The sequence below is a fragment of the Triticum aestivum genome, chromosome 1A, assembly GCF_018294505.1.
Source record: "Triticum aestivum cultivar Chinese Spring chromosome 1A, IWGSC CS RefSeq v2.1, whole genome shotgun sequence".
Classification (NCBI taxonomy): Eukaryota; Viridiplantae; Streptophyta; class Magnoliopsida; order Poales; family Poaceae; genus Triticum; species Triticum aestivum.
The window spans coordinates 566,014,657-566,027,203 of NC_057794.1; the positions used below are offsets into that span (position 1 = coordinate 566,014,657).

The window sequence follows — 12,547 nt, forward strand, 5'->3', positions numbered from 1 at the left end:
ATGAACCAAACCAGCCCTACTTATATGGTTTGACCATGTGTTACTCCATCATTATTACTGTATACTACTCCCTCCTTCCATCTATATAGGGCCTAATGCGTTTTTCGAGGCTAACTTTGACCAAATGTTAGAGCAATAATATATGACATGCAACTTAAACAAAGCATATTATCAAATTCATATGTGAAAGGAGCTTCCAATGATATAATTTTCACATTATACATGTTATGTAATATTAATCTTGTTAATAGTCAAAGGCGGTTCTTTAAAAACAAATTAGGCCCTATATAGATGGAAGGAGGGAGTAATTAGTATGCCCACATCATAGTCTCCGGTGCAAAAGTACTACTAGTACTGCTAATACAAGGCCATGCAGAAAGGCAGTACTTTTGCATGCCATGCATGCATTCCTTGCTAGGCAATCTAGAGAGAATCAAATCAGTAGTGACTGCACCTTCTTCCACTTCAACACCTCAACAGTGTGCAGTCAATCTCAAGCAAGCAAAGCAAAGCATCCATCCATGAGTAATGAGCAGTAGGACTACTACCAGTCTAGCGCCCTTTAATATTCCTCCCCTCCCTATGCAACTTTGCTGCTACTACTAGCCTACTGCTACATCCACATCCCATTCACACACACACATGGATCCATGCCCAAGTCCAAGGGAGCAAAACAAAAGGAAGGATGACATGGGCGGTGACATTAACTACTGCTCACAGACTGGGGTAGGTCGCTGAGGCGAGGCCGCAAGGGCGCCACGCCATTATAAGCAGCCGCTGAGGGTGAGGAGGGGAGAGCCATAGCCAGATCCATAGGGTTCTTCTTCTTCCTTACTGCTCCTCTACAGATCGAAGCAACTACCACTCTCAGATCACATCATCGGTCGCAGCCGCAGCTAGCTCGATCTGCTCACCCATGGCGTCCTCGAACAAGCACTGGCCGAGCATGTTCAGGTCCAACCCTGCTGCCTGCGACTTCCACCACCAGCCTGACATGAGCAACACCCACACCAGACCCTCCTTGATCTCCTCAGGTATATGCCGTCGCCGTCCCTCGTCCTCTCGCATGATTTGCAATTTTGCATCGGGATATCATGTTTTTTATTAGCTTGTTGCATGATCTGTGTGCGTGTAGAGAAGCTAGGGTTTGCTGACGAGCTGATCTGATCGGTTTGTGGATGCTAAATGGCAGGGCTTGACCAGGAGACCACAAGGAGCCCGGGGGAGACGAAGCCGCGGTGGAACCCCCGGCCGGAGCAGATCAGGATCCTGGAGGGGATCTTCAACTCCGGCGTCGTCAACCCTCCGCGCGACGAGATCCGCCGCATCCGCCTCCGTCTGCAGGAGTACGGCCACGTCGCCGACGCCAACGTCTTCTACTGGTTCCAGAACCGCAAGTCTCGCACCAAGAACAAGCTCCGCGCCGCCGCGGCCGCAGCCGCTGCCCAGGGCCAACAGCCTACCGGCGGCCGCGCCGCCGTGATGCGCGCGTCCCTAGCGGTGAGGACGCCTGCGCCGGCTCCCGTGACGCCGCCGAGGCGTTTCCTCGCGCCGTCCGGCACGCTCCAGGCGCCGACATCCTCGTCGTCATCCTCCTCCGACCGCTCCTCCGGATCCAGCAGGTCGGTGACCATGAAGACCACGGCCATGGCGTCTGCTGCGGCAGCCTCCTTGTCCCAGCCGATGGCACCGCTGTCGACGACCGCCGCCATCGACCTGTTCGCCCCGGCACCACCACTGACACCGTCGCCTGCGCTCTCCACGTGCCAGCTCTACTACCAGCTGCAGAACCATCCCATGACGTCGATGCCGACGCCGACACTGGCGTGCGAGCTGGTAACCTCCGCCCCCGAGCCGCCGCCGCACCTCCTGCAGTGGCCGCCGCAGAGCCAGAGCCAGTACCTGCCGGCCACCGAGCTCGGCGGCTTCCTCGGCTCGCATGCCCACACGCAACCGACGGCGGTCTCCCCTGGCGCGCTCCTCCTGCCTGGCCTCTGCACCGACTCGGCGTTAGAGCAGCACGAGATCGTGGACGACATGAGCTGCTCCAAGCCGGGTCTCGGCGTCGGCGGCCAGTACCACTTCAACGTCGCGGCGGATCCACCCTCCGACGCGGTGAGCGCCGTGATTAAGGACGACGAGAAGGTCAGGCTGGGGTTTCTGCACCACTACGGCCTCGGCGCCACCGCCGGCGCGGACGTCAGTGCGGCCGCCCTCCCATGCATTCCGCCTACCGGCAACGCCGCCGCAAGCTCTGCATCCACCGATCAGCTGCAAGGTACTATGCTCAACTGTTCATCAGCCAGTAATTTGAATGTACTCCTACGTAGCACGTTTTCATCGATCATTCCACCCATAATCCGCCATGCATTGCTAGCTGCTCACATACGTACGGTACGGTACACCATGATAGTTTGCCAGAGCTTAGCGTGTGCATGCATAGCTGCGCCTGCCCTGTCACTGTCTCGATCTACCTGCCGCTGCATGCAAAGCTTGGCTCTAGCAGAGCTTGACACCAATGGAGAAAGCCGAGCACTTGCCACTTCCATCATAGAGTACAACACGGCACATAGATCCATAGATTAGCACGGACGACGACATGTCTTTCCCGCTGCATGCTAGCAGCTTGCATTTCATTGCATTGCATGCATGGTACGTAGTACGCACACATAGCTCCAATCGATCGATCGATCGGATGCATGCATGCGTGGTGCGTACCAAAGACCCAGCGTGCTGCAGGCAAGGGGACAAGGTTAGGCCATGTACAAGAGAGACCTATCCTGTCATGGCTTTGTGAGTATGTGCATGCTGTTGTTGACGCCTGCACAGGGACACTTCCATGTCAAGGATAGGGGAACCTGTCAGCTCTCCCAACTGTAGGAACTTGAATGTGCCAAAATATTGTGAGCTGGTGTCCGTAGGGACGCGGACATGACATGGTTGTTGTGAGCCAAGCGACGTGTCGATCCATGCGTGTACTTCATTTTCTTTTCTTTTTTTGAAATTGTGTTCTTCATTGTCTAGCTTGATGGGAAAGCATCAAATCATCCATATATAGTGGAGATTGTTACTATTATAGCTACATATATTTACTTGGCAAGAAGTTTAGGCGAAAATCTGCTAGTAGTAGTTTAAGTATGTTGATGCAAAAGAAGTACTTGAAAGATGGAACTACTATGACAAATTAAGCTCTGCCTTTCCGGATTCTAAAACCGCAGGCCTAGTGGTAATAACACATGAATATGATAGGAATGCGCGAGCACAATATATGATAGTTGTGAAAAATATAGAAATTCTGCGGAACTGACATTGGTTCTTGATAATAGGAAAAACACATGAATCCTACAAAGTGTAGTGAAATCAAGGTAATAACATATGCAAAAGTAAGATTAATTAGTATGCAATCTATGGCCTTTGCTTTGTTTTTCTTGATAGGAATGTAAAACAAAAAATACTCCCTCCATTTTTATTTACTTCACATGTTAGTTTTGTCTCGAGACAAACTTCGTAAACTTTGACCAACTTTATACTAAATCAATACCATTAGAATATCATTGAATATATTTGCATACAATATATATTTGTTATTGTGAAACTTTAGACTGTTTTCGATAAACTTGGTCAAACTTTATAAAGTCTGACTAAGGCCAAAGCTAATATGCGGAGTACATAAAAACGGGGGAGTATATGTTTGGGCAGATAGGATATTCGAAACTCAAACAAAGGAAGATTCTTTCTCTTTATTTATTTCCCCTGTGTTCCATATATTTGAATCAAATGGAAGAATAGTGACACTATGTTTTTCCTCCATTTCTCCTATGAATTGAGGGCAATGTTTTTGTTTCATCGTTGTGCATGAACCCTAGGAAAGACAACGTTTCTACTACTTTTCCCTCCCATAGATCCTAGACATTGTTTGCATCCATCATTGTGCGTGCGATCTTAGGAAGGGGTAGATCACGCCCTGCACACAAAGCTTTCCAGCACGAAAGCTGGCACTGGCTTGGGATCCCAGGGAACGCGCGCAGGCAGGCAGGCGGGTATCTTCAGAGAACAGTTACTGATCGATCTGCCTGTATGGTCATGTCACGGCAGAGCTTCTTCCCAAGCCGTGCAAAACCTCTGATGGATGCACCGATCGATCGGGAGGGTTTAATTGGAGCGCGTACGTTGTTGAGAGGATTGAGGCGACGGCGGTCAAAAAACTGCTACTCCGATTCCGATAGATAGCTCGGTCTCCAAGCAAGCAAGCAGATCACTTGAATGCTAGCTGTAGCTTCGTTCTTGAATCCTTCTCACATCACAATGGTGGCGTCGCTTCCGAGATTGGACGTGTGCATGGCACCTCCGGGTCAGAAGAAGATGCCTCTGCCTGCATGCTTGGATCTCCTCCTGCACTGCATACACAACTACACATGCATATACATCCATAGGGTTTGGTTCTCCATCGTATACGCAGGTCATAAATCGTGCCAGTTTTTTGTTGCAGTGGTTGCACGTTAGATTAATTTTTGGTACTTCTGTTTTGCGGTGGAGCAGGGCTGCTGGACGCCGGGCTGCTCACCGGAGGAGGCGCGCCGGCGCCAATGGCGACGGTGGTGACCGTGGCCGCCGGGCGGCCGGGCGCCCCCGTGCAATGCTACAGCGTGCCGGCGATGGCGCGCATGGACGTGAAGGCGCTGTTCGGTCCGGCGGCCGTGCTGCTCGGGCAGTCCGGCGAGGCCATCCCCGTCGACGGGGCCGGGGTCACCGCCGAGCCCCTCCAGAACGGCGCCTGGTACTACGTCCTGGTACGTGCCACTCATTCTCTCTGTCTACGTGCCCTCTCCTTCACTAGCCAAGTTAATTGACCAAACACTAATTAATTGTACCATTTCCGCCTAGATTTTAATTTATTTCTACGTCGTTGTAATCTACTACATGTTTTTCACGTCTTATTTTCGTGTGCAGATGTGAGTGACTCGCTGAAGATCGCTCGCCGATGCTGTGTACGTGTTGGGTCAAGCGTGCCGCGCAGGAGATTCCGGCAAGGCGAATTATAGTTATTATCTCTACCTAGTTGCTACAAGGGGAAAAAGTCCTTATATATAGCTAGCTGCTAGTATATTTTGCTTTGGTCTGTATGTGGATCTACTATAGTTTCTAATGGAGCGTCTTGTGTTACTCTTATTTTAGTGAAGATCTCTTCTAACATGGACAATAGTGTTGGCTTAATTTCCTGTTGCAATAAGCCGCCCCATGTTGCTAGTACTATTCAGTGGTGGTATTAAGATTTAAGCATCCTCTTATTGTTAAAAGAAGATCTAAAGTTGGCTAACATGCATGTATGAGATGAACATGAGATGAACTTTGATGAGAGGCATGGGAAATTATTAAGTGTATGTTTGGTTGGTGTATTTAAGGTTGCCACTATTTGTCACAATGTTTAGTGTTTAGCTAGTCATTTTTTTGTCTCTCATGAAATAATTAACTTTGATGAGAGCACGCTCATTTTTTGTCTCCTCCGTATAGGCAAAAGAGAGGTGTAAGCATGCATATATCCTTTGTTATACTTTCCCCAACATAGCCCTCTTCTCATGTAGCAATGTAGCGCCAAGAGGGTTGATGCCCCCTCCCTCTCATAGAAGCAACTCATCGACGATTTTTTGTTGGGCGTGAGATAGTTCATCGAGGTGGTCATGCTGCTCAGGCACACCTGCAACCCGGTTCCATCGATCGGCTCTGAATCACTGTTGAGTCGCTCTAGAACAACATCCATTTCTCATTTCATTTGAATTAAATTACAGATTATCCTAATGTATGTTCACATACTTTGTTCTTTTTTCCTGTTCTGTGTGTACAAGTGAGTGACCCATTGATGATCGATCAATGATGTTGCATAGACGTTGAGTGAAGGGTGATGCGTGAGGAAATTAGGTATTTCCATGAAATTTGGTCCCAAACAAATTCATGAGGATCTCTTCTAACATGAATATTAGTGTTGGCTTGATTTTCTGTTGCAATAAGCCGCCCCATGTTACTACTGTTCAATGGTGGTATTAAGATTTAAGCATCCTCTTATTGTTAAAAGAAGATTTAAAGTTGGCTAACATGCATGTATGAGATGAGATGAACTTTGATGAGAGGCATGAGAAATAATTAAGTGTATCTTTGGTCGGTGTACTTAAGGTTGCCACTATTTGTCACAGTGTTTAGTTTTTTTGAAAACTCCTCCCATATATTAATTAAATAAAAATGTTCATACAATCGACTATTACAACTTCAGCCACGCAGGGCAGAACACTATTAAGACTCACACCATCAAACCTATTAACAAAACTGAATTTAGCTATTTCATGCGCACCCATTTTGCCCTTCTGTTAATTTTGCAAATCTTGAAACTTGTCATCAACCTGGAAATGCTCAATGCTTCCATCTTCAGATCAGCTAGGGAAGACCTGTCCAAATAATCATTTCCTAGAAAGGAAGCCACAAAAGAACAATCAGTTTGTAAGATGATGGGCTTGTGTAGAGTAATACCGATGTAAACCCTGCGAGGGTCGCTCTAAGTTCCGCTTCATCCACGCTATTGCAAACCCCAATATAATCCCATGAAGAAATGATCACTTCTCCCAAATGATTCATGGCAACCACACCCACACTCGGAGAGCTAATGGCCTCCACAAAGCTTGCATCAACATTAATCTTAATGGACTCCGGGTCGGGTGGCTGCCAATTCACAACTTTTTCTTTCACTTCAATGGTATCATAAAACCCATTGACCCTTTCCTTACCTTTGTTGGTAACCTCCATCATCCTATTGGTATGACAGGACGAGAAGGACCCCCAGTAGTTTTGAATAAAGCTCACAGAGGTAGAGATAGTTTCCTTTCCCTTACCAAAGATCAAGTCATTCCTCAGGTGCCATGCCCTCCAAAACATGAATATAACTTGCTCACGCACCAGCTACGTTAACTGCTCCAATAAAATAAGTAGCCAATCCGGCACAGTGTTTTATTTTTGGCTAGAAATGCCTGAGAGGTTACGTGATCATCATAGAATTAAAAGGCTCTTTTACTTGGTGTAAGGTAGGATGAATGCATGCCTACACTATGAATAGTGCAAAGTACTAGCAAGTAAGGGCATCTCCAACGCGGGCACTTAAACTGCCCGCATACATTTGAACTGGGCAGTCTGGACGTGTTCTATCATCCAATGCGATCCTATATCAGTCCGCTCGGCGGCCCAGGCGCACTTTTTCCCGCAATCCCAGGACAAATTAGGGGGGCTTTCACTAGTAGAAAAAGGATCAAATGTGAAGCACATTAGTGCCGGTTTGAATTTGAGCCGACACTAATGTGTCCATTAGTGCCGGTTCCAATGGCTGCGGGCGGAGATCATTAGTACCAGTTCATGGGCAATCTTTAGTACCGGTTCATGTCACGCACCGGTACTAATGAGGTTGTGTCAGGCTGTGGTCAGGCTGAGGCCCCATGAACACCTTTAGTACCGGTTCATGGCATGAACCGGTACTAGAGTTTCTTAGTAAGCTGATTTTTAGTCCCACCTCGCGAAGAGAGAGGCAGTAGGAGCGGTTTATAAGCCGTGAGTGCACAGACGATGAAGGAGAGGCGCAATGCTCACCTGCACGTTGCTTAGCTTCAAGCCTTTCAGAATAGCATAGACTGCACGGAGCTATGTGCAGTGCAGTCTACACTATCCCGAAAGGCTTGAAGCTAATTAACAAGCATTGTGTCTCTTTTTTATTTTTAATAACTTATTACAACTCCGGACTTCTTGTGTTACGACAAATATTGGATGCACTTCGTGTACAAACTGAACAATCTCTTTCGAAGTATCAGGGCCGGTTTCGGACGAAAACTCATCTGTTACACCGGCACTTCATTTTTTTAACTTATTACAACTCCAGACTTTTTTGCGTTCAGTACGCACCATTCAAAGCCACGTAATCAACTTTCAACCCTTTTTGACATCATTTGCTATTTTTCATTCATTTACCGATTTGTTTTGAGAGCTAAATGACCGTGAAATTGAAAATCACTACAAAATGAACTCTGAAAATGTTGAAACTTGGCATGGTATCATCATTTCACCCACATAGCATGTGCAAAAGAATAGAGAGAGTTACGGCAAAAACTGGACGCACTTCGTGTACAAACTGGACAATCTTTTTCGGAGTATGAGGGTTGCAGACGAGAACTCGTCTGTTACACGGTTACTTCATTTTTTAAAACTTATTGGAACTCCAGACTTTTTTTGCGTTCCGTATGCAGCATTCAAAGCCACGTAATCAACTTTCAATCATTTCTGACATCATTTGCTATTTTTCATTCATTTACCGATTTGTTTTGAGAGCTAAATGACCGTGAAATTGAAAATCACTACAAAATGAACTCTGAAAATGTTGAAACTTGGCATGGTATCATCATTTCACCCACATAGCATGTGCAAAACCGTAGAGAGGGTTACGGCAAAAACTGGACGCACTTCGTGTACAAACTGGACAATCTCTTTCAGAGTATCAGGGTTTCGGACGAGAACTCGTCTGTTACACGGTTACTTCATTTTTTAAACTTATTTGAACTCCAGACTTTTTTTGCGTTCCGTATGCAACATTCAAAGCGACATCATCAATTTTCAACCCTTTCTGACATCATTTGCTATTTTTCATTCATTTACCGATTTGTTTTGAGAGCTAAATGACCGTGAAATTGAAAATCACTACAAAATGAACTCTGAAAATGTTGAAACTTGGCATGGTATCATCATTTCACCCACATAGCATGTGCAAAACCGTAGAGAGGGTTACGGCAAAAACTGGACGCACTTCGTGTACAAACTGGACAATCTCTTTCAGAGTATCAGGGTTTCGGACGAGAACTCGTCTGTTACACGGTTACTTCATTTTTTAAAATTATTTGAACTCCAGACTTTTTTTGCGTTCCGTATGCAACATTCAAAGCGACATCATCAATTTTCAACCCTTTCTGACATCATTTGCTCTTTTTCAGTCATTTACCGATTTGTTTAGAGAGCTAAATGACCATGAAATTGAAAATCACTACAAAAGGAACTCTGAAAATGTTGAAACTTGGCATGATATCATCATTTCGCCCACATAGCATATGCAAAAGAGTACAGAGGGTTATAGCAAAAACTGGACGCACTTCGTGTACAAACTGGACAATCTCTTTCGGAGTATCAGGGTTTCGGACGAGAACTCGTCTATTACACGATTACTTCATTTTTTAAAACTTATTTGAACTCCAGACTTTTTTTGCGTTTCGTATGCAACATTCAAAGCGACGTCATCAATTTTTAACCCTTTCTGACATCATTTGCTCTTTTTCAGACATTTACCGATTTGTTTAGAGAGCTAAATGACCGTGAAATTGAAAATCACTACAAAATAAACTCTGAAAATGTTGAAACTTGGCATGGTATCATCATTTCATCCACATAGCATGTGCAAAAGAGTAGAGAGGGTTACGGCAAAAACTAGACGCCCTTCGTGTACAAACTGGACAATCTCTTTCAGAGTATCAGGGTTTCGTACTATATAAAAAACTACTCAGAAACAAATAGAAGAAAATAAATAAAGCAGAAAAGAAAAAAAACTACTCACAAATAAATAGAAGAAAATAAATAAATCAGAAAAGAAAAGAAAAAAACTATGTAAAAAAACTACTCAAAAATAAATAAAGCAGAAAAGAAAAAATATAAAAAATTGTTGGTGCGCTATCCAGTGGGCCTGCTAGGCCCTGGGCTTGTAAATTCAGGCCCACAAGGCCCAGCAGGCTCACAGGACAGCGCGCCATAGTTAGGCCCATGAGTCTGGTTTATAGAGGAGTTCGATAGAGCAGCCGCGACTGGGTTTATAAACCAGTGCGGCTGCCCTTCGCCCGGCGAGGTGGGACTAAACTTTGCGCACCGCAACGTACCCCTTTAGTACCGGTTCATGGCTCCAACCGGTACTAAAGGCTACTTTATTTAAGTATATTTTTCGTAAGTGCTTAGTTGAATTAGTTGAACTAGTTGAATTAACAGAACTAGCTGAATTAGTTGAATTAATAGAACTAATAAGTGTTTAATGTTTCACCTATGAACATAGGAATGTCGTCTGACGACAAACACGATTTCACTATGTGCGAATACTGCGAAGATCAGCACGGCCTATGCGGCAGAAATTTTCTAGTTGATGATAGGCGCTTCAGCATCAAGCTGGATGAGAACTTCTAAGTGGATACAGTAACTCACAACGACAAGTCTTTTTTCGTAATTAAGCATGACTTATACTTCATTTGCTTCAACTTATAATTTTAATTTTTCACTATTTTACTAGCGTATCCCCTGCCATGCAAGAATTTTTGTCTTGGATAAGATAGGTTTCAGTCCTAACAAAACTATGGAGGTAATTTTTTTACTTGAAGACAGAGCATGGTTATACCTTCAACGTCAAATTATACAATGCAGACACATACACCTATTTTGAATGCAAAACTTGTCAATCACTATGCAAGGCTTATGCATTTGAGCTTGATATGGTTATCACCTTTGATATTCGTCCGCAAGATGATATTGAAGGTAATAGAGACATCTGGGTCGATGTGCACACGCCTCCAGTTCTACCATTATGTAAGTTTCTCAACCATATTTATGTCTTCGATATTGTATAGTTGACAAATAATTTTTATTGATAGCTTATTTCCAATCAAGCAAACATGTCCGGCGCTTGGTAGACAGGACCGTCCACTGTTCCGGGGCTGAACTAAACTGTGAGGAGATAAGTCATTATGTTTTATGGCTTGAGGATCTTCATACTGTCAAGACAAATTTTCTTCCTGCACTTAGAAATGTTAGTACTCAAAACGTGCGACCAACAGTGTTCGTACTGAACTACAGTCACATACATTTAGGAAAGATGGTAAGATTTTTACTATTTGTCCTAAGTGCATCTTTTGCATACATTATTTTTTAAGCTAAACTTCATTGCTAAGTATGTTATTATACGATGTTCTTCAACAGGGACTCCCGATGAATGTTGTGCCTGATTGGATCGAGACTAAAGGTACCATGAATATTGTTAGCTTACGGCCAAGATATCCTACAATGCACTTTAGTGGATTCAGGATTTCTAATAGCGAGGAATGCTTAATAATAAAAGACTGGAGCAAAATTGTGAACGATCGCAGAGAAGTACTAGGGGGAAGCAATCAGAAGCGCAACCCACGATTAGTAGACAGGTTCATCTGCATGCTCCAATATGATGAATCAGGAGAGCTATACATGTTCTATGCTATTTTACCCGAGAGAGAGCAGCAGGAGTGATTAGCTAGTTCATGCTCTTAGTACTTGTCCTCTCATGCATGCCCGTGTTCTCCGTCCTGAACTTAATCTCAAAGAGTGATTTGCTTTTGTGGTGTTATGAACGCTTATAATATCATGACCATGTTGAACTCGATGATATCTTTGCTTTTGGTACAAGTGAATGTTTCTTCTTTAAGCTAGTGTTGGTGGTGATTAGATAGCGGTAATGACTATATGATGATTAAATAGTGGTAATGACGACTATGATGATTTTTAGCTAGCTAGTATATACTGTTGTTGGTGATGATATATATGATGCAAGAGTTTTATATTAATATGATATGATGATGATGATGATGTTGATGAGTTATTATATCATTTATGAAAGAAACCGCAGATTAGTTTCAACTGGATGGATCCTAGCTAAGTTATCAAGTATATGCCATATCCATATTACCTTGATCACCTGAGTGATCAAGTAATATGGATATGGCATATACTTGATCACTTAGCTGCCAGGATCCACATGCATCCAGTCAAAACTAATATGCGGTACTTTCTCCTAATGATTTAACAACTCATTATAATGTAAAACAATCACTAAATTAAATTGAAAATACAAAATAAAAATAAAAAATAAAACAAAAACACCCCAAACATTTAGTACAGGTTGGTGTTACCAACTGATACTAATGATCTACCCGCACCCGGGGCCAGGCTCGTGCCACATGGTGGCACTTTAGCGCCGGTTCGTGCCGAACCGGTACTAAGGGGAGGGGGGCTTTAGTCCCCACTCTTTAGTGCCGGTTGTAGAACCGGCACTAAAGGCCCTTACGAACCGGCGCTAAAGCGCGATTCTACACTAGTGTTTGCGGGCGTACGGACCACTGCCACGCCTGCTCCTGACTGCCCCGGCTCATCCAAAACTATTCTCCCTCGCCAGTGTGCGTTCCCACCTGGCGCCAGTGAAGGAAATATGCCCTAGAGGCAATAATAAAGTTGTTATTTATATTTCCTTATATCATGATAAATTTTTATTATTCATGCTAGAATTGTATTAACCGGAAACTTGATACATGTGTGGATACATAGACAAAACACAGTGTCCCTAGTAAGCCTCTACTAGACTAGCTCGTTAATCAAAGATGGTTAAGTTTTCTAACCATAGACATGTGTTGTCATTTGATGAACGAGATCACATCATTAGGAGAATGATGTGATGGACAAGACCCATCCATTA

General features: G+C 44.3%; 1 protein-coding gene across 1 annotated transcript; it reads left to right on the plus strand.

Annotated features, from left to right (window-relative positions):
• The first annotated feature begins 643 nt into the window (after positions 1-643).
• On the plus strand, positions 644-5,388 carry LOC123181512 (WUSCHEL-related homeobox 12). Its single transcript, XM_044593792.1, has 4 exons — positions 644-1,034; positions 1,193-2,278; positions 4,540-4,790; positions 4,951-5,388. The coding sequence occupies exons 1-4, from the start codon at positions 917-919 to the stop codon at positions 4,954-4,956; spliced, it is 1,461 nt and encodes a 486-aa protein (XP_044449727.1). The 5' UTR covers positions 644-916; the 3' UTR covers positions 4,957-5,388.
• Positions 5,389-12,547: the final 7,159 nt, after the last annotated feature.